Here is a 23,094-nt window from a genome sequence, read left to right as displayed (position 1 = left end):
GTGGCCCCCGACTTCATGAGTCTGACCTAAGGGCTAGTTCAGAAGAAGAGAGCATAGGTGGTCTAGGCATCTCCTCTTGAGTCCTCTCTTCCAAGAAAGAAGCCACACAATGTCATACAGCATGTTTCAAGTTTTCCCAGTCTGGAGCTCCCAACTCCAGAGGGAGGAGAACATACGCCCCTAGGTGGCAGCTGTGGCATAGTTGTGTCTAAGGGCATGTGACATGAACACTCAAGTTGTTAACATGAAGAACCTCTCCAGTATGGGTGAATGGGAACGCTCAATGCTGCTGATCTCAAGAGTTGGATGGCATCCTTCCAACATACCCTTGGCCACTGAGGAGACCAGAAAGAGCAGAAAGAACATAAAATAAAGCTACAGGGGGCCGGGGATCCTCTATCCCAGTACTCTTTAGCTTTTAGAATTTATTGTACCCCACTTATTTCCAAGAGGAGCCTGGGGTAACTGTGGATGTTCTGGAAAGTCTTAAATGCTCTTCTCTTGATTGCTTTATTTATAAACACAAGGAGATAATTCTACACACTGTTCCAATTCCCTTCTCACAGACTAACAATCTGCCTGTGATGTTAACATGCTAGGGGATGGTAGCTGACTGTGTATTCGTATGTCCAATTGGAAGTTTTGGGAAAAAAAAACAGAAATACTTGAGTCATGGTAGAAACTTAAGAGTTATATGATTAACAAACAAACAAACCAAACCCCTAACCTTTGGGGTTGATAAGAGCATAGAACTCATACACTTGGCATTGGCTATAATAAGTTATTTCTTGAGGTAGGATTTCAGCTCTTGGTTGAAGGGTATATCTTTCTCAAAGCACCTTCAGCAAGCCCACAGGCAAACTCCCACCTCAATAGGCTGAATAATTTGCCTGGGAAATAGCACACTGAGATTGGGGTGCTGGATGCGGTGGATGTGGAAAGGAGGGGGTGCTTGTAGGAGATGCTCATTGAGATGTAAAGGCAACTAGACTCTCCGGGGAAATCTCACACCGTCCCGTTGTCAGCGACTTTTCTCCCTTGCCAAATTCTTTTATAACAGCTGTCACTGGTGATCCCGGGATTTCCACATCCTGAGACGGTGACAATGGTCCAGACAGACTGTCATCATTTCTCAGTTTTTAAGAAAGAAGAAGTCAAGTAGCTCTCTGTTTCCAAGTGTGGAAAACCTTCGAATCAGAGTGTGTGAAGCTTGGTCCGGTGGAGACTTATAAAACCATAGTGTTTCCTTTCAGTACCAAGACATCACTTGGAAAGGGCTGCTTCCAGTATGAAATCTTTTCCCTCTGTGACATAGGTAACACGGAATCAATACATGTCCTAGAAAGCTCACTGTACAAAGATCCACAGAATCTTGGAAATGTTGACCTGCTTTCTTTGCCTCTAGAAACCTTGTGGGCATGGCAGTGGGTGCCTTGCAGGGGTGCTGGGTGCCTTGCAGGGGTGCTGGGTGCCTTGTAGGGGTACTGGGTGCCTTGCAGGGGTGCTGGGTGCCTTGCAGGGGTGCTGGGTGCCTTTCAGGGGTGGTGGGTGCCTTGCAGGGGTGCTGGGTGCCTCACAGGTCTCCCAGTCTACTCTGAACTTCTCTCACTAAGGGGGGACTGAGGGGACTTTACCTTTTTACCAAATCTTGTATTTCTCTCCACAGATCATATTTCCTTTCATAAGACGGAATCACCTTTTGCTGAGATAGGGATGAACACACCTTATTTGAAAAAGACACTGTAAAATACACCGTAAAAGCTTCTTTTTTTTTTTTTTTTTTTTTTTTTTTTTTTTTTTTTTTTTTTTTTTTTTTTTCCCATTTTTTATTAGGTATTTAGCTCATTTACATTTCCAATGCTATACCAAAAGTCCCCCATACCCACCCACCCCCACTCCCCTACCCACCCACTCCCCCTTTTCGGCCCTGGCGTTCCCCTGTACTGGGGCATATAAAGTTTGCGTGTCCAATGGGCCTCTCTTTCCATTGATGGCCGACTAGGCCATCTTTTGATACATATGCAGCTAGAGTCAAGAGCTCAGGGGTACTGGTTAGTTCATAATGTTGTTCCACCTATAGGGTTGAAGATCCCTTTAGCTCCTTGGGTACTTTCTCTAGCTCCTCCATTGGGAGCCCTGTGATCCATCCATTAGCTGACTGTGAGCATCCACTTCTGTGTTTGCTAGGCCCCGGCATAGTCTCACATGAGACAGCTACATCTGGGTCCTTTCAGTAAAATCTTGCTAGTGTGTGCAATGGTGTCAGCATTTGGATGCTGATTATGGGGTGGATCCCTGTATATGGCAGTCTCTATATGGTCCATCCTTTCATGTCGGCTCCAAACTTTGTTTCTGTAACTCCTTCCATGGGTGTTTTTTTTCCCACTTCTAAGGAGGGGGCATAGTGTCCACACTTCAGTCTTCATTTTTCGTGGGTTTCATGTGTTTAGGAAATTGTATCTTATATCGTGGGTATCCTAGGTTTTGGGCTAATATCCACTTATCAGTGAGTACATATTGTGTGAATTCCTTTGTGAATGTGTTACCTCACTCAGGATGATGCTCTCCAGGTCCATCCATTTGGCTAGGAATTTCATAAATTCATTCTTTTTAATAGCTGAGTAGTACTCCATTGTGTAGATGTACCACATTTTCTGTATCCATTCCTCTGTTGAGGGGCATCTGGGTTCTTTCCAGTTTCTGGCTATTATAAATAAGGCTGCTATGAACATAGTGGAGCATGTGTCCTTCTTACCAGTTGGGGCTTCTTCTGGATATATGCCCAGGAGAGGTATTGCTGGATCCTCCGGTAGTACTATGTCCAATTTTCTGAGGAACCGCCAGACTGATTTCCAGAGTGGTTGTACAAGCCTGCAATCCCACCAACAATGGAGGAGTGTTCCTCTTTCTCCACATCCACGCCAGCATCTGCTGTCACCTGAATTTTTGATCTTAGCCATTCTCACTGGTGTGAGGTGGAATCTCAGGGTTGTTTTGATTTGCATTTCCCTGATGATTAAAGATGTTGAACATTTTTTCAGGTGCTTCTCTGCCATTCGGTATTCCTCAGGTGAGAATTCTTTGTTCAGTTCTGAGCCCCATTTTTTAAGGGGGTTATTTGATTTTCTGAGGTCCACCTTCTTGAGTTCTTTATATATGTTGGATATTAGTCCCCTATCTGATTTAGGATAGGTAAAGATCCTTTCCCATTCCGTTGGAAGGTCAAATCTAAGTGGATCAAGGAACTCCACATAAAACCAGAGACACTGAAACTTATAGAGGAGAAAGTGGGGAAAAGCCTTGAAGATATGGGCACAGGGGAAAAATTCCTGAACAGAACAGCAATGGCTTGTGCTGTAAGATCGAGAATTGACAAATGGGACCTAATAAAACTCCAAAGTTTCTGCAAGGCAAAAGACACTGTCAATAAGACAAAAAGACCACCGTAAAAGCTTCTATGAGTGAACCATCTGTTGAAAACTGAAAGTGAGCAGCATTTATATAGAAACTCTCAGTCCTTCAACGGGCTGGCGGAATGGCCTCATCCTCGTCACTTAACTTCTCGGTATCAGTTTTTTCATCAATCGAATGTGCATAATTCTTCCCTCTCTCTTGGGACTAATTAGAATCTACATACTGCAATGATTGCAAAAATGTCTACTTCAAAGTCTAATATTCTATAAATAGCATGCGTCTGGCCATAGAAAGACACAGTATCCTTAGTGTCTGTTTGGGCTTCATGGTTGGTGAAATTAGGACACAGGACCACGAATGAGTTGCCCAAGACTCTGAGTCAGACTTCCAGGCAGTGCAGAAGGAAGCGTTCATTTGAGTTCTCATTACTTCCTGTTGGGATGCAGTTATGCCCATGTAGAATTGAGGTGGAGACCTTAGTCACACTGACAGCTAATCTGAACCTGTTTGAATGGCTCCAGGAATTCCAGTCATTAAACAGAAACTGGCTTGCTCATCTGTACATTCCTCTCAAGTCAGTTGAAATAAATCCCCAGCACTTGATTTTCTGACCCGGTTCTCAGCTATTCAACACCAGCCCATGGTCTGGCATTATGAGAAATTTTCCAGTCTGTTGGGTGGAAGTAATCCAATCCTGCCACCGTGGAGGGAAACCGTGTATAGAGACAGAATCCAAGGAGACTGGAAAGGTTCTGAGACCTCGGAGAAGCAGAATTTGGTAGTAGCAAGTTTCGATAGGTTCAAGGAAAGGTGACTGAAACATCAAAAATAGACCATCCCAGGGAACGGGGCCACTCTGACTTGGAGCATGGAGAGAGCTAAAGAGCAGAACACGCCATGTCCAATTCTTCTGGGCACGATCAGCTGCTGCAGCAGGATGAGACAGATGGGACCATTTTAGGGCCAGGAAAGTGGGCCTCCCTCCTACTGGGGTGAAACAAGTACGGAGGAACAGATAGAAACGCAATAGTGATGGAAGGCGCTATGCTTTGAGGTAAATTGCCGCTCAAGAGGCATAGAGCAAAAGCAGGGCACAGTTAAAGCAGCTACTTCAGCAGGAAGCATCCCTCCAAGATAAAGAAGTACTCAAGTGTGCATGAGGTTCATGCTCCCTCCCACACAGTCTAGGGGTTCCGGGCCAGGCTGTCCTCAATCCTGCAGTCAGAAGGTCCTAAGTCTGACAATAGATATCAGGCCACAGTCATCTAGCCAAAGCGAACCATTGGTTAAAACTCTGGTTAAAAAGTAAGGTGTTCTGTGAACTCAGAGACTGTGGCAGCATACACATGCACAGGTTAAAACCAGAAGGGGGTCCTAGGACAGAGAGAAGGCTCCTACCCCTAACCAAGAAGCTATCTGCCATTGATAGCTACTGGCAAAGGAAAAAAAAAATCAGTTTTCTCCAATGGAGTCTCCCTGGTTATAGCAACCACACCTTGAGGTTGGCCCAATGCCCAAGAGTAGTTGGTCAACACAAAACCAACTCAATGGTATTTTTGAAAACTTCTTGTCTTAATTTACTTTGCTTGGGCATTAAAAAAAAACTGGTCTTGATTATTTTAGTTTTGTTTGGTTATGTTTGTTTTTGTTTGGTTGGTTTTTTTTTTTTTTTTGACTATAAAGTTGGGTGAGTGGAAAGGAAGAATCTACGAGGAATTGGGGGAAAATGTGGTCAAAATCCATTGTTTGAAAAAGACTTTTTCAATTAAAAAATGCTTTAAAAAGTAATAGGTTGTGTGTGATGCCCTGTGGAGGGTAGGGAGAGACTGAGGTTGGGACAGGATTCAGGACCTGCCAATTAAACAGAACTGGGGTAGCACAGCAGGACAGGGGAGCTGCAGGAATTATTTGATGAGCAGCCGCAGACACACACCTTATCAGTTTTGGCTTGATCTTTAGAGTAGGCTAAGGCTCAGGTCTGAGGTTCAGAGTCAGCGAGCCAGCTATGGACTGTTGGAATTATGCTCAAGTTCAGAACCAAGACAGGGGTGGAGAAGCCAGGAAGATACTTCTGTGCCTATCCTGGACGACCTTGCTGTCATTCTTCCAGGACTGACAAAGCAGAGTAAGATTTATAAATGACTCTGCATATGGGATGTAAATGTAAATATGTAAACGACTCTGGGAAAGGGAGATGGGGACACCTGGTTACTTAGGGAAGACTTTCATATACACTGCTGCCCTGGCTGTTTATCTCCCAGCAAAGAAAAGCTGTCCTGCATTACACCGAAATTTTTAAAGGATAAGTACATCAAAAATAAAAAAAGATGTGAAACTGTTAAAATTATCAGTGCTGAAGAATAACAGGATGACAGCTCTTCTAGCCTTTATTCCCACATCTATTATGTGAATAAGCCACAAGTAATGGGCGGATTCCCTACTGACTCTGAAATTCTATTTACGGTGAATTTGAGAGGGACATGGTCATCCTGTGTCCTTGATTTTGGGATTCCAATGTCCACTTCTATGGTCTCTGCCATTTGCTACAGTGCAATGGCTTTAAGGGAACATCAAGGCACACTGATGCTTGTCATGAGCTTGGTAACTTTAAAAATAATACTTAGTGACTTGCTGCACTTTTATCTTGACATATGATTTCGCTTTATGGAACATGAAGACGATACATTTTATATTTAGGAAGCATTTGCTAGGGAGGATGGTAGAGTAAAATTTAATTGATTTCTTCCCCCTCTGTAGCTCTTAAAGAAGTAGCATGTGACTCCAGATTAGTCGGCAACATGAATATTTCTGTAAAAAGGAATTTTTCCTTGCTTAGGCTGTTAAGTCTTACCCATCCTTGATACTTCCCTTTGTCTTACTCTCACAGACAAATATCACCATGTTTTATCTATCTCTGATTTTTGATTTCCTCCTCTTGTCTGTCCCCACAGCTGGCAAGGCTCTCCATTACCAAAGGCCTCTCTTGCTCACAGTCCTCCACTCCCACCCATCCCCCAACGCCAGAATATTAGTGTGAAAGATCTTCTCCCGCTGTTCTGCTACTCCCAGCGTTTTTTATAGAATTAGCCAAACCTTCTAAGAGAGCACTTGAGGTGCTAGTCCAAAATTATCTTTCTAACTTTACTTCCCGAGCCCCACCCATTCCCGTCACACATAGAGCCTGCCTTAATAGGCGCGTCTTCTGAATGATCTACCATGGTCTTCATGTCTGTTGGAACACTTTCAACGCACACTTAAGTGACTGGCCAGAGACTTTATTGCTGCAGTTTGTAAAGCCAGACCTTTGGAGTACCCCTTCCTGCATTTGAGGTACACCTGTGCTGACAATGCTTAATTCTGTTGTTAGTGATGATTTGTCTCTTCCTATGCAATAGCAATGACCATTCACCGCTCATCATCCTTGCTTTCATAGCGTGCTTTCAACCATCTGGGGTAGCGCCATCTCTAACACATAATAAGTGGTCAACAAACTCCTGTTTGGAATGATTGGGGATATTGTGTGGGACTTCATGGGTCCCTAAGGTTGAGCTTTTTGTCTTCTTGCTGAGGTAAATTTTTTTTTCCCTGCCAGTTGTGACTATTACCAGTTGTTACAGTCACAAGTGGTAACAATGTAACAATTTGGTACTAGCTTTTAGCCATGTCCTCCCTCTGGCTCCACACTACCTGCAATAGCAGACACTCAAGTCTTTCTCTTCGCTATTAAGTGACAGTCTGCAGCTCCTAGTTTGTTAAGCTAAACAAACTCTTCTGCCCTGCCTAGTCCCCCCCCCCCCCTTTTTTTTTTTACCGTAGTCTTTAGCTTAAACTTTTTATTAGAAACAGGCCATGTCTCACAGTCTTCTCATCTTTGGAGACTGTAAATTATCCTGTTACTTCATTTGTAATGGGAACATATTTATTTTCTGTGATGATGGCTCCCCTGAGTCCTTCCTTTTTCTTAGCTACATAAAGTTAACTTCCTCAGTGGCGAATTAAGGACAGATTATGAGCAGCCTGGGAACCAGGCTCCATCACCACAGGGGCCGCCCACTCAGCCTCCTTCTGTTCAGCCACCGGAGAGTTGCAGCTGCTCTGGGCTGCTCTCCCCATCTCTCTTGAATTGAGAGGCAGAGAGACAGAGAGAAAGAAGGAAAGATGTGCATGCACTCATACCATATACACACACACACACACACACACACACACACACACACTCACTCACACACACACACACACACACACACACACAGAGACAGACAGAGACAGACAGAGAGAGAAACGGGGCGGGGGGGAGGGAGAGAAAGAGAGAGATCCCTTTTCCCCAGCATTATCTGTTGGTGTCTGTTCTTGAGTTTTCTAGGTTCTTCTCTCCTTCTTCTCCCCCTACCCCAGCTGCCTACCATCTCCTCCTACACCCAGACCAGCAGTGACTGCACTCCAAGACTCCCCCTCCTTCCAACACTGCCGCTCCGTTTCCATAGCAACAGAAAATGTTGGTGGGAAGCAAAGATGCTGAACTGCAACTCGTGTTGGGGCTGGGAGGAGGAGGAGGTGAAATGTGGGCCTCTCTGGAGGCTTCAGAGGGAGGGGAAGCACCTTGGGGAAGTGTGGTGAGGGGGAGGGGAGAATGCCAGGTGAGAAGCCCTCAGGATAGGAGGGAGTTTGGGGAAGGTACATTGGCAAGTGGAAATTGCTTTGGTTAGAAAACTGAAATAGGCAGAAAGAGGAAGACTTATAAAAAGTAATGGAGAATTCTATATATACAGTAGTTGACTGAGAGGTTAAGCTAAGCAGAACACTGAGAACAGATGATGTCATTTTGAAGGGTAAGTGGTGTAGGGGTAAAAAAGTAGTCGGGGTGCTTAGAGTATAATAATAATAATAATAATAATAATAACAACAACAATAATAAATCTACATGGGAAACAAAAATATGATACCAGGCTTTGGTTTGTGATGGGAATGTCTTCTTTGAGTTCATAGAGTTAAGAATATCTACTTCAAAAAGCTATGAATGAGGGTCAAGGAAAATACAGTACATGGGACAGACACTCAGAGTGTGTAAGGTAGATGACAATACCTAAAAAAACATTTTAGTTGAGGAATGGCATTTCAAACGCTAAAATTACCACTCAAAATTTACCCAGAATCACAAATTGTTATACGTTTTTCTTTTTCATCATCTTCAGTTTTGCGTAGCTCTAAGTACGTGATGTCCTGCTTAAGCCCATGGTTTATACATGATGCCCTACTACCACATGCCTAAGGCCATGGTTCATACAGGATGTCCTGCTACCCTGTGCCTGAGCCCGTGGTCTCACCACATTACTCAGTGCTTGCCCTGTCACCCCACAGAACCACCCTGGGCCTCAAGCAAATATCCCACCATGCTTTCATAGAGGCCTCTTGTATTTGCTCAGGCCACAGCAGTGCTGGTCTTGTAACTTTCCAGTGATGGAGGGGGTTGCTACAGAAACTGCTTGTCTACAACCATGATTACAGTGGTTCTCTGGACTTTTTCTGAATGAATCTATGCTACTTCTTCCTTTAGGACTGCAGAGCAAGAAATGATAGAAACCTATGTAGGAAGATGCGTAAGGACCTCTGGACCGCACCCCTGCCTCCCTTGTGCATCCTGCAGCAGTGGTGGTCAGCAAGCGATGCTTGAGCACTGCTTAAGTGCCATCCCTAGGCTTTGAGGGGATGGACTCATATAAACCCCACTTCAGCCCAGTGGCAAGGGGAAAGTGATGGTTTGTATCATATCTGTTGTTTATATGCACAAGCGGAGGCACAGAGATACGGAATACCTGACTCACGGCAACAAGCTTGTCAAGGCTGGGCTGGGATTTGAATCCCGGTGGAATCTATGTCTTAGCCATCACACTTCTGTACTACTTCTGTTTGAGAAAAATAATATCTGGGCCCTTGAGGAACCCGGGCTTGAACACATGAGTACTGCTTCCCAAGAATAGCAGTTTTCCCCTTTCAGAGTATAATTTAAAGAAACAAAAAGCCCTAGCCTCTATTTCAAGATGGGTACTGAACTCAATGGCTTATTTACTTATTTTCTTCTGTAGATTTGGAGAAAGGTGGAAAAAGGATGTCATGATCTTCCAGCAGCGAAGGTAGCTGTAGAAAGACAATATGGGTAGGAGAGATCTGACTGCATTTCCAGTCAGGAAGAAAGAGGAAATGCTGGCCCAAGCAGCAGGATAGACGCAACCCAGAACTGAGGTGTGTGCAAGCAACTGGGTTTGCCCACCAGAGCATCTGGGGTTTTAGTCTGAGAAGATGAAGACAGGCTGGGGGAAGAAATTGGGAAGTAGGGCTAAGATGGAAATAAATTTCGAAGTCTGTGATTCTAGTAGTTGCGTTTCTACCTGTTTCTAACTTCTAATCTTCCTCCAAACACACACACGCACACGCATGCACATACACACATAGAGGCTAGACAACTATCTTTTCTTGTGAAAATGGAAAAGCAGCTTATTTTCTCAAACACTTTATAAGGTCCTCCTGAGCAGGGCACTCCAGAGCAGTGGGACCTGAGGTGCCCTGGTTATTGTGGACATGTAGCGTTCTACACCATGAAACCTGGAAGTCAAAACCGTGCTTATGAATAGAGATTCCAGATTGCTTTTCCATTGACTCTAAGATATGAATCGAAAACCCCTCATTGCCAGAGAACGGAGTGTGATTGACCAAAACAAAGTTAGAAGCAAAGCGTAACAGAAACAACTAACTTCAGAAATTAGTCAAGAATTTCACAATAAGCACAGAGCCTACAGGGCTTCATGGCTCACAGCAGGAAAATGAAAAGTGTGTCCAGAGAAAGAAACAGAAAATAGAGAGTTTTGTGAAACTGGAGGTTATGATATTCCTTTTTCCCTCCCTCCCTCCTTCCCTTCTTATCTGTCTCCGTCTCTCCCTTTCTCCCTCCCTCCTTCCCTTCTTATCTGTCTCTGTCTCTCCCTTTCTCCCTCCCTTCTTTCCTTTTTCCCTCCCTCCCTTCCTCTCTTCCTTCCTTCTTTCCCCCTCCCTCCTTCCCTTTCTTCCTTCTTTCATTCCTCCCCTTTCCCTTCCTTCTTTCCTACCCTCCCTTCCCTTCATCTCTCTTTCTTCCTTCTTCCCTCCCTCCCCTCCCTCCCCTCCTCTTCTCTCCCCTCTGTTCTCCTCCTCCTCTTCCTCCTCTTCTTCTTCTCCTCCTCCTCCTCCCCCCTCCTCTTCCCCCTTCCTCCTCCCCCTCCTCCTTTCTTCCCTGCCTTGCCTCCTTACCCCCAAACCCTGTACATGTTCTTGCTTCATTGCCAAGGTTATCCTCAAGGTTGACATCCTCTAACCCAGCCTTTTCAGTCCTAGCATTATAGATACACACCACCACCCTGGGCTAGTTACATTCTGTTTTATGTTGCCACTGGTCACATGCCACATGAAGCAAATGAAAATGCGGCAAATGTGATGAAGGAATTGAATCTTCAGCTAACTCGAATTTAAATAGTAATACACGCAGCTGGTGGCTGTTACATGGGTTGATGCGTCTCTAGGAGAGTCAGGATGGTTTCTACCTACTCCTTTCTGGGAATCTTATGCTCACAGGTTTGAGGCTACTGTTAAATTTCTGGTTCTCTTAGTGCCTTTGTCCTATTCAGTTAAGTGATTATAAGCAAATTCCTAAGAGATAAGATGAAAATAAAAAGAAATAGCAAGGGGCTGAGGAGGTGGCTCAGTGGTGAAGGAAGGAAGGAAGGAAGGAAGGAAGGAAGGAAGGAAGGAAGGAAGGAAGGAAAGAAGGAAGGAAGGAAGGGGATACCATAATCTCCCCTTGCTTCTCTTTCACAGCATATAAGCTCAGTCCCCTGAACCCACATTATGAAGCTCACAATGATTTTTAACTCTAGATCCCAGGGATCCAACACCGTTTCTACCATCCTTGCCATTGTCATACACACACAGTATTGACACACAAAGACACACACACACAAAGACACACACACACACACACACACACACACACACACAGGAATAAAGAAAAACATGAAAAAAATGATGAAGTCAATTGAAGAGAGTAACACCAGGGAGAACTTCAGAATCACATTCCTTGGCAGGCTCAGAGAAATCCAGCCTCCGACAAGGGTCTCTTGAGGGGTCTCTATACAAAAGTGTCACCAGAAAAATAGCATGGTGGAGCCTGTAGGAACCTAATGGATAAGATAATGGTGAAAAGTGAAAGAGATGGAAAACGAACTAGAAAAATCAAACAATGAAGTTATTAAAGTAAGTAAAAGGCAAGTTTTAAGGTGCTTTCCATGTTCCTAGATCAGGCAACTGAAAGTTGGGTGACAGATTGCCTTCTTTGGCAATGCCTGGTTTTAACAGGGGCAAGCAGAGAGTGTTTCTTCTTGATGAGGGTTCCCCCTACTTCATGAGTGGCACAGAGGCAGGGAAACTCTAGACAATGAGGATTTAGCCATCACGGAGGCTAGGCATTGCTTGGGTCTTGACTATTATGCTGTGAAGACAGGGGAAGCAGATCTGGAAGACAGGAGAATTTCACAGTAGGCTCTCTACTTGTAGCCTCTGCATTTGCGCACTGAGGTTCATCCCACAACTATACTGTGGATAGAGGCAGCTTCGAGGGAAGAGATAGTGGAAGCCCTCATCTCTCATACCAGGAGGTGAGTCAATACCACCGGAAGTTGGTAAGCCAAGAGCTCCAGGGACACATGCCATATGGAGAAGCTGGCAGAAGAACAAGGTGTAGACATTTTTGAGGTATTGCTTCTGAAGGGAGAAGGTGGGGAATAGGGAGAAGATACCCCAAGCTATGTTTATGTTTTATCTCTACACTGGTTTTGCTGTTTAAAGTTTATATATGCTTTAGCTCCGAATTATTTACTTTTTAAAAAAGATTTATTTATTTTATGTATATGAGTATACTGTAGCTGTCGTCAGACAAACCAGAAGAGGGCGCCAGATCCCAATCCAGATCACTGTGATGCTACCAGGTGGGTGCTGGGAATAGAACTCAGGACCTCTTGAAGAGCAGTCAGTGCTCTTAACTGCTGAGCCATCTCTCCAGCCTTTTTTGTTTATTAATTTATTATTATTATTATTATTTTAATGGCTCTGAATCTGAAAGTCCTTGCCTCTGTTGTTCTTGCATCTGTGTATCAATTCTGGAAGAGGCTGAGGTTATAAATCAGATAATTAGCCAGCCATGGGCATTCATTCCCTTCTTGCCAACCCCCCTCAGCCTTCTCTTTTCCAAGAGTCTTCTGGGAACATGGACACAAGAAAGACCTTACTTAGGGCTGCCATTGTCTTGGTTGTGGGGTGACAGGAAGCACGGGAGCCTTAATTTTTTACCATCTAGGCTTCAACTCCAGACTGTTGTTGAAAGACTAAAGTGCTGAATACAGCTTTTAGTGGCAACTGTTTTCTCTTCACTACAGAGCCAGTCTTCTGAACTAGTATCAATAAAATGCTTCCTAACAGGATCCCTGACACCAAAAGTCCCCACTGACACCAGTGTAATTATCATCCCTAGACGGTAGCCCTTGTCAGGCCACACAGATAATCACCTACAACAGCTGATGATTAGCCAGTCAGTCAGCTGACACCCAGCACTCCTGGGAGGTTCTGTAGAGGTGACAAAAGAGGAGAAGCCCCTGCGGCATCCTCTCTCCAAACTAACGGGAACTGAGAGGATACAGGAGAAGAAAGCAGAGGCACAGAGGGATGGGGTCAAACACTGCTGGTCTCCATCTAAGGACTAACCAGGCTGGACTAGTAAACTCTGCTTGGCTTTCAAGATCAGGCTTGTTCATGGTGGTATGCAGGAGGCAATGTCCCTTCTCTGTTACACAGGCGTGGGGCGACTCATCATGGCTTCTTTTCACTTTTGCTCCCGTGTCCTGACTGAATCCATCTCCTGGCTTTCCTCTATGTGTCACCACCCCCACCTTCATTTTGCACCTCCATGCTAATTGCAGGTATTTCCACTTGCTAGAAAAGCCGCCCTGTGGCTTAGCTTGTCAGCCTGAGCCTCTTTCCAATCTGTCAAGGGCAAAGTGGTATAGCTGTTTGAAGATGCCATATTAAAAAAAAAACAGTTTTATATGCCTAGTTTTTTATTTTGTTTTTGTTTTGTTTTTTAAAGACTTCATGTGCACCTAACTCCTGCTGTGGAACTTACCCTGAGCCCCAGAGCAGGATTCAAATGCTTGTGTCTTTTTCTCTAGTAGACACTAAGCTCTGTGAGAAGATGGACATGTATGCTATCATGCTAAAATAATCCAAATAGCTAATACATGTAGAGTACACAGAACAGTAATGCCCGGAGAAGAAGTAAGATACACCTTTTGCTATTGTCACTACCATGGCTGAATTCAAATGACCTTCCACAATATCTGGCACATGAAAGTGGCTATAGAGCAACTATGCCTTCATTTGCATTCTTGGAACATTCTGGAGAAACCTAGTTTTATTGTTGAGGAGTCAAGCATTGGTCCTGGGTGCAGGGACACAGTGCAGGTATTTGCTTTAGTGATTAGGGCTCAGTGATTATCTGCAAAAAACAAACAAACAACAACAACACATGGTCTGGTGGACAGGAAGAACAGTATATTCTAAAGGCATGAGCTATTGAGAACAGGTTTTCTCTGGCTTTGAGATAAAACCTTAGTCTGTAGGATGGTGGGTGTTCTGGTTGATACTGTGAACTTGAGACATGCATATGGCAGCATTTGTAGACTGGGTTAATTGAAAAAGAAAGACCTGCTCTGTGATTGACACAATACCTTGGACTTGAACTCTGGACTTAACAAAAGGAAGAAAGCAAACTGAGTATGAACATTCTCTGTTCTCTTCTTCCAAATCGCGGATGCAAAGTATGTAGTTACTTCATGCTGGCCGTTGCCATAATCTCCCCCCCCCCCATTATATGATTGATTGGACTCTCAAACTATGAGCCAAAATAAATGCTTCCTTCCTCAAGCTGTTTTCCTCAGGCATTTGGCCACAGTAATGAGAACATTTACTGACACCTTCTGTTTGGGAGAGGCACCTAATGTAACTGGTAACTTCATTTTTTTATCAGCACTAGCTAGAAATAGCCAGCTAATCAGCCTCAGACAGATGTTGTCTTGCTCATCATTCTTGCTACCTTGGTATGTGGAGTGCATGTGTGTGCTGTCATCCCGGTAAGCTTATCTAGGGACAGTGATAGGTCAGCAAGCTGTCTCTCCACATGGCGCATGTGGAGCACCTGATCCATGATTTTGCAAGGCAGGGAACATTTTCATGCAAAGAAGCAATAGTCAACCCTGGAATAATTGCCTGACTAGGATCCGCTTTGGTTTTCAAATCCTACAGGCACCTGGACATCTTAACCTCATTTGTTCAAGATTCCATGTGTTCACCCCATTCTTCTGTGTCTACACAAACACTACTCACACCCATTTCCATCAGAGACCCTTCCCTGAATGCTCCAGATGTCAGACAGCTCTTCCTTCCCAGACATAGGCATTCACAGATTTACAACATTTATTCTTCCGATAGTTACACTGTATGCCATAAAAACACACTGTTGACTTTCATTACTACTTGAATGTGTATTGCTATTGAGCAGTTAAGTATGCTACACTTAGCTTTCTGAGTGGACTGTAGGGTCTTTAAGCAGAAACTATATTATGCTTCTCTGTAGTCCCTTCTACAATTAGCATCGGTAGATGAATAGAGTATGTACCAAGTTCACTCCCCTGTGAATGAATAGATAAGCCTTCCCATTCCCCTATGAATGAATGGATAAACCTTCCCTGAATCCATTAAAAAAGATTTTCCTAAGAACATTTCATAAAAATAATTTTATTTTTTTACTTCAGATTGTCAATACACCCTGAAGGATTAAATATGCAAATATGAAACACAGATTTATATTTTAAAATGCTACAACATGTTTAATATGCTATATAGTATATGAATAGTTTGAGTGAAAGTTTAGATTATTAATCCTTGGGGAAAGAACTACTATATTCTTATGTGTTCAAATATTCTTATAAAATTTTTTATGGGGGCTGGAGAGATGGCTCAGTGGTTAAGAGCTCTTGTTGTTCAAAGGATCTAGGTTCGCTTCCTAGAACCCACATGATGGTTTACAACTGTCTGTAAATCAAGTTTCAGGGAATTTGATATCCTCTTCTGATATAGTTAGATAGCAGGCATACACTTGGTGTGCATACATGCATGCAGGCAAACACTCAGACACATAAAATGAAATGAATACATTTAAAATTTTTCAAGTAAAATTATCATGATCTGAGTTAGGACATTTTATAATGAGTGGGTGGTCCCTGAGTGGGTCAGAACCAGATCAGATTCAGTTCTGTGGGTATCCTATAATACTCTTCCAGTGACTTGTACAACCATAATGTTGTGAGTACAGTGGCTTCCTTCACTAGGTGTGCACACAGCCATTTAATCAAGGTCTGCAGTGAGAATGAGTGGAATACAGTGACATATCTTCCCAGCGGCCTTCAGAGTTGTTTGGTGTGAGGTCACTGAAGCAGGCAGGTTATGGATGTTTGGATGTTCCTAGGACAACCCAGGTAACCCTCCTCCTTGCTTGCAGTATACTCCGAGGGTGAGAGCAACAAAGGCTTGTGTGAATGTGTGTGTATCACTGCACACTACACCAGTTCATCAGAGATTCTAAAGTGGTTCGCCAGTTCACCAAGAGCAGACTGTCTTCTCAAAGTGATGCACTGCCTGCTAGATGCACACAGCTGGCCTTAATCTCATTCTTACCATCTCCTTGCAAACTAGGTGTACTGGCTAGTTTTGTGTCAACTTGACACAGCTGGAGTTATCACAGAGAAAGGAGCTTCAGTTGAGGAAATGGCTCCATGAGATCCAACTGTAAGGCATTTTCTCAATTAGTGATCAAGGGGAAAAGGCCCCTTGTGGGTGGGACCATCTCTGGGCTGGTAGTCTTGGTTCTATGAAAGGTAGAAAGCTTCATGTTGGTTGAATGACAAGAGAGCATCATGGATGCAGGCAGGAATAGGGAGGCTTACAAAGGAGACCGAGAAGTACAGCACTGGGATGAGAGATGCCCAAGTGATGTACACTTAGGAGATACAGTGGTCAAGAGAATCACAGACCAAGGTAGATAAGGTTAATAAGGACTGGGAAGCTGAAATTGGATTTGAGCCGTTAGCAATACACTGCTGGTCATCATTTATAAATAACTTCAGGATCAGGGCAAAGGCTGATGTCATCAGGCCTGACTTACTGAACTGAAAGGCAAGCCAGGGAGTACAGACCTTTCTTCTGAGAACCTTTTATATAAAGGGAAAAATAGTAAGAGCACAGACCCCAGGGTGGAGGGGGCTGAAGGGGAATTCTGAAAAGAAATAGGTTATATCTGACCTTGTTTAGAGATTGTAGAGAGGAAGGCTTACTTATTTCCAAACCATTTCTGATGCAACTAAATGCAGAACCTATTTCTTCTGTCACCCAGATTTAGATAATATATATAAAGCACAATGCAAATTTAATGTCTTTATTCTTTCTGCTATGTCATAATGACTTAGTATGATGTCATAATGTCATAATGACCGGGACATCGATGAACTGCATTTTATGACTCTGTAACAGACCATTCACCCTCTTCTTCTCACAAGATCTTCATTGAAACTGATCCAGCTCTTCAGTGGTTGCATTGCTCGACAACATCTCTTGCTTTTGTCCTTTTAGAAGATGAAGGATATCTGGAACTGCTGTTACCAACATGGACATATTTACTAATTTTGTTCTGGGGCAGCAGATAACCAGACAGACTATATCATCATTCAGATCTGGTGAAACCCAGGTGTTCAGCTTCCTCTTTATGGGACTGGGCTTTTCTGATTTATATGATGTGGAATATGACTTTTATCAAGTAAACTTGATATAGGACTTGAATTCCAAGATCACCTTCAAATATTGAGAAGCATACCCTGCCCCCTTTTTTTCTTGCCAACCATATAAACACACATTGGCCAATAAACACAGATGCTCTACAAGTCTTTATGTGGATATTCTGATCAACTTTGCTCAGTAAAAAGGAAGATAAAAGCAAAAAGAACCTGAAACTTAACTCTGTGAACCAAAGTGACAGAAACCAGTATACTTATGTTTGGGAACTTGTCATAAACATTCATTTAACTTTCTCTTCTTATACACCTCTATAATCTGTAACTAGCATCCTACAGGCTCTTATTTCTCTGTGTTCTTTTAAATTGCATGGTTTCTGATGCATATGGCAGACACAGCTAGCTTACAGAATCTAAGAAGAGGGCAGGGAGGCAATTGCAGTGATCTATGGGGTATTGTCACTTTGTCTTTTTTGCCTTGGTATCGTTCTGGATGAGAGTGGATAACCACTGGCGACTCATTACACCTTAGAAACAAGTGCTACTGGAGGGCAAATCCTGTCTTCTATGAGGACTGCTACTGGTAGGTGCACTGTCCCCAGCAGGCATAAAGTGAATCATCCAATACAGAAGGCTGCAGAGTCCAAGGCAAGCTTGACTTGCAATTCTCTTGTATTTCTGTAACACACTGTGTATGGTGAGAAGCAGTCCTAAGTCTGGACCAAGTCTCTCTCTCTCTTTCTCTCCTTTCTTTTTTTCTGTCTGTCCATTCTGTCTCTCCTTTCTTGCTTTCTGTCTCTCCTTTCTGTCTCTCCTTTCTTTTTTTCTATCTGCCCATTCTGTCTGTCTGTCCTTCCTTTCTTTCTTCCCTTCCTTCCTTCTTCTTTCTTTTCTTTTCTTTTCTTTTCTTTTCTTTTCTTTCTTTCTTTCTTTCTTTCTCTCTTTCTTCCTTCTTTCCTTTCTTTCCCTTCCTTCTCCTTTTTTCTTTCTTCTTCCTTCCTTCCCTTTCTTTCTTTCTTTCTCTTTCTTCCTTCTTTCTTCTTCCTTCCCTTCCTTCCTTCCTTCCTTCCTTCCTTCCTTCCTTCCTTCCTTCCTTTCTTTCTTTCTTTCTTTCTTTCTTTCTTTCTTTCTTTCTTTCTTTCCTTTCTTCCTCCTTCCTTCCCTCCCTCTCTCCTTCCCCCTCCCTCCCTCCCTCTCTCCTCCCCCCTCCCTCCCTCCCTCCTTCTCAACCCTCCTCCTTCCCTCCATCCTTTCTGTTATCTTTCCTCTTCATACTCTTCTGATTCACTATCTCCCCAAGAACAAGAGGTGCTCACAGCTCTTTAATTTGTCCCAATTCACACCTTCGGAGTTTGCCTATTTCTGATGTTCCCACAACAATTGGAAACTTTCCCCATTGATCCCAAATTGACCTGGATTTGACTTTTGACTTTAATTTAGTTAACAGACTATTTGTTTATCATAGTCATGCTTAGTGATATGGGGAATAATAAAGGATTCATATGCATACATTTATTGAGTGTTGTTACTAATTTAATCATGTCATTTCCAAAGTTGATATGTGGAAGTCCTAACCCCTAGCACTTTAGAATGTAACCTTATTTTGGAAATAGGATCTTTACATAGATAATCAAATCAAATCAAATGAGGTCATTAGGATGGTCTGCAACCAAGAGTGACTATCCTCCTTACAAGAAGAGAATTGTGAGCACAGAAACATGGAGACACAGAAGCCAGAGTCAAAATACAGGGGTAAGGAAGCCACATTCAAGGCAACAAGCCCAGAACATAGCCTTTCCACAGAGTCCTCAGTAGACTCAACCCTATTGATACCTTGAGCTTGGACGCACTGCCTTACTCTGAGGCAACTGTGGATAGAAATGAAGGTGAATACCTTTGTTGATAATGCATGCCCTGCCATGGCTAAAGTACTGGTCTTCTTAGGAAATAGTGGGGAAGAGATATAAGGTGTAAAGAGAGAGAGAAAAAAGTCCAAGAAAAGAGCAAACGTATTGAAGACAGGAAGAGCTTTGAGGGTGAAGCCAATAGTTCCTAGGTGCCTTGAAACATTTGGTGAAGGGGACAGTGAAGACCCTTACTAAAGTCAGAGAGGGTATTTTCATCCCAGAGAGCTGGTTTTATAAACCTGGCTCTGCTAACAGCTTTCTTAAACCCTGTTGAGTATCACTCTCTTCATTTATAAGTATGGGCATACTGATAGATGCATGAATTGTGCAGGTTAATTTGTAGGAACCTGTATCATACTGTATAATACTTAAAACATTCCATTCATCAATGTTGAAAAGCTACTAAGTGCCAGGCATCGTGCTAGGCTTTAGGAATACAAAGATAAATAACACTCAGTCTATTCCTTAGGAACTTCACTCTCTAGGGTAGAAACAGAGATTTGAACAAATTAAAATGATGGCAAAGAAACACGAGGACTAGCACAGGGCTAAAACCAGGGCACTGTGGATGTACGGTGGGTAGCTGGGAAGGAAGAAAACATCCCCAAGAGACAGGGTAGGGTTAGAAAGTGTTTCTTTGAGGAAATGATTTTTAAATGGATTTGAGAAAAATCAGGTGAAGAAGGAAGAGAACGGAGTTCCACACAGAGGGAAGACAGACTTGGTGTACAGCTGTGTTTTTCTCTGTCTCATGCCTCTTCAGTTCGCTTGCTGAAAATATACTCTCGTCTGCAAAACACTGTCAAAGTCCTAAAGGCTGGATCCTGTTCTGACTGTCCTCAGCAGCACACTGAGGTTATCTTTAAAACAAACAGACCATCAGAATCCCTTCCTGTAGCCATCTGCCTGTTGCCTGGCTGCCCCCAGCCCATGCCTTCCTCTCTTTTCATCCTTTTCCTTACTTACTTGCTTGCTTCTGCTTTCTTTCATTAGATCTGGAGACACAAGATAAAAGCTAATTTCTATCTGTGGGGCAGGGCAGCAAACTATGGCCCAATGATTAATCTGCCTGTTTTAATAAATAAAATTTTACTGGAACAAAATGACACTCATTCATATTCATACTGTCTATAGCTATTTTACTGCAACAACAAAGATAGACTTCTTTTTTACTTTTTTCTTTTTTTTTTTCCACAGAGACCATACGTCTTGCAAAGGCTAAATGATTTACCACATGGTCCTTACACAGATGGCCCAAATCTGGTCCAATATTTATGTGTGGTAGAAGATAGGTATAGGGAATAAGTGGACACTATACAAGTAATAGAGGCAAAGAAGGAAATTTTAAGGAAGGGTTCTGCAGAAGAGGTGTTCATAAGTTCTACCTGAAAGGTCAGAAGAGAATTGACAGCTAAAAGACGTGACAACTGAACTAAGAGCCAAGGGATAAAAAAGAAGTTAAGAGAGAAGAAAGATGACTCTTGGCAGAGAGTGGTGTGTGCACAGCCAGGCAGTGGAGGAAAAGCTTGCAATTCAGTTCCCTACTGACTAGAGAAGAAATAAGAAGAGATAGATAAGGCTGGAGAATTAGCTGGACCCAGATCAGCAGGGTTCCCAACTATGAGAGTTACACTATGGATTTTTGGAAATACCTTACCATTTCCCACATGTAAGAACCTCTGAAGGATTAGAGCAGCATAGATGAAAGCAAGCTGAAAGCAAGTGTGTGCTTAGGATCCCTCTGGGCAATTAGCATTTGTTGGGCATTTATTTTATGCCAGATTTGTGCTAAATGCTTCATATGCATATATGCATATGGAAATGCACAGTGAGTAGTGGTGGAAACCAGGTAGAAAGAGGTAAAGCAAGGCAAACAGACATGGCTCTCTGAGCATGTCTGCAAAGTAGAGGATCCCATATGACATACAAGGACAGAGAGGAGACCAGGGTGATGCAAGGGGTAGGGTGATGTCCCATAGTTGGGGCCAGGAGGAGTAACTGAAGGTAAGGAGTGGAGACAGAGGGTGTCACAAGCTGAGAGACCAGAGAGAGATGATGCGAGCAAGGCTGACTTGAAGGAGTACAGTCTGTAGGAAAGTTGGGAGACAGGCTGGATTATGGAGAGGTTAAGGCATTGCCGGGGAAATGAAAAACTGGAGGTCACAGCACTTGAGCAAGTTACCTGGGAGCTCTGCTCTTTTAAAGCACAGAGGAACATGGTTCTAGCTGGATTTCTTAAAACAAGTCTATACCTCAGCAGCTTTAGGACTTTCTTAGGCTCACAATTGCAAATTCCTCACCCCAAATATCTGGTCATTTGAAGCAATTCTGGAGATCAAATTATGCAAATGTGCTCCATGACTAAATTAGAGGCTAATTCATGTGAACATTAGTTAGTAATGGGAGTTACATTACTGGATTATTAGAAAATGGGGCAACATATTTTAGTGCTTAAAATTTTAATCAGAGTAACTTCCAGATGGAGGAAAAGGCTCCTTTCCATCACCAGATTGGAACCATGGCTGACATCCTCCCTGAGAGTCAGCCTTTCAGCATGGTCAATCTAGCACATGCTCTCATTTCTGACTTGCTGTGCAGCACAAGCAATCAGTATCCTTTCCCGGGCTAATGGCATGTATAAGAACAATTAATAGCTCTCGTGACACCAACATTTTCTCCTGTACCTTTAGACAGCTCAAAATATTAACATAATCACCCCAAACAGCATTGCTGCTGGACTCCATGAGTAAAGCAGATCACTAGGGAGACAAGACCATGCTGACGAGAAGTCAGCCTTTCTCTGTCCCCTACCACCCATTTGCTGTTGCTGCTTCCTGTATTTGTAATTTAGCTGTTGTCCAGATAAAGAATGACTCCCCTTTGGCACTGACTGATAGATACTGACAAATTTTAAATGTCAATGGTTGAAAAACAAAAAAAAAAAACAAAACCAAAAACAAGCCACTTTTGTAAGAATGAGTCCACCACTGCTGTCTGTCCTAAATGAGTTTGGAAATGTATAGATGTTTTTTATAATATGAGGTCATCCACTCAATTCAAAGCCCAGTCTGCTTCAGAAACAGGAAGATAGAGGAAATGGACATTTTTCTCTTATACTTATACATCATAAAAACTTCCTAGATTTGCCTGAAAACATTGTTAAGTAAGAAATCATCATGGAATGATTAGTCTTAGCCATTACGGTCAAGTTATTTCTGTTGTCTACAGGTCTAACTTCTTACTTGGATGGTGGTTTGCTAAGACTTAAAAGGTCATTTTTTCCAGACCAGCTGCAAAGCAAACTGAGCTCTTTGCTCTGCAGCAAAGTTCTGGAAAATAGGACAGATCTGTAGGTCTATTAGCATGTAACATACATGCACCACAAACATGGGAGAAAATTTTCATTTAAGTATGTACCTATTGGCCTCTCTTGCTTCCATCTTCTGTTGACCTCTATAACCTCCAATAGCTCCTTGGGTCTTTTTCAGTGTGTAACGGGAACTTCTCATTTTGACCTCCAGTTTGAGCTTTATGAATGCTATCCGCTCAAGTTCCCAGAAATGCCAATTTGTGTGTGGCTTCCAGTAGTACCTTTATAATCAATTCCATAAAGCCTTTATCCCGAACACTGGTCAAATCACCTCAAGTCAATAGGTCAACAGGAGCTGCTAAAGGAATGATGCACTATACAATTTCATTCTTTTCCCCTTTAGAATTTACAAATGTAAGTGTTGGGTAGTGAGGCCAGAGAGGCTCTGAGTCAGTCCTCCTCCAAGTAATAGACCCTTTGTAATATGATCTTCACACCACCAATCTGCTGTAGTACTGCTTAGGAGTGATAGATGCTATCACTA

The 23,094-nt window shown here is 43.0% G+C and overlaps 1 protein-coding gene across 42 annotated transcripts in view; it reads right to left on the bottom strand.

Annotated features, from left to right (window-relative positions):
- The window catches only part of Anks1b (ankyrin repeat and sterile alpha motif domain containing 1B), a 1,100,386-nt gene that overhangs the window by 369,051 nt on the left and 708,241 nt on the right, over positions 1 to 23,094 (bottom strand). The window contains exon 17 of one of the 42 annotated variants that reach the window (XM_006514307.4): positions 1,797 to 4,173. The exons of 37 other annotated variants lie outside the window; for them this stretch is intronic. In XM_006514307.4, the coding sequence (XP_006514370.1) occupies positions 4,066 to 4,173 (108 nt within the window). In that variant the 3' untranslated portion in view covers positions 1,797 to 4,065. Of the gene's footprint in view, positions 1 to 1,796; positions 4,342 to 5,063; positions 17,199 to 23,094 lie in introns of those variants that run through there. 4 more of the 42 variants (XM_006514308.3, XM_006514309.3, XM_006514310.3 and 1 more) reach the window with 4 other exon arrangements.

This window comes from Mus musculus, chromosome 10 (genome assembly GCF_000001635.26).
Source record: "Mus musculus strain C57BL/6J chromosome 10, GRCm38.p6 C57BL/6J".
NCBI classification, from domain to species: Eukaryota; Metazoa; Chordata; class Mammalia; order Rodentia; family Muridae; genus Mus; species Mus musculus.
This window is presented reverse-complemented; position numbering and strand designations above follow the sequence as displayed.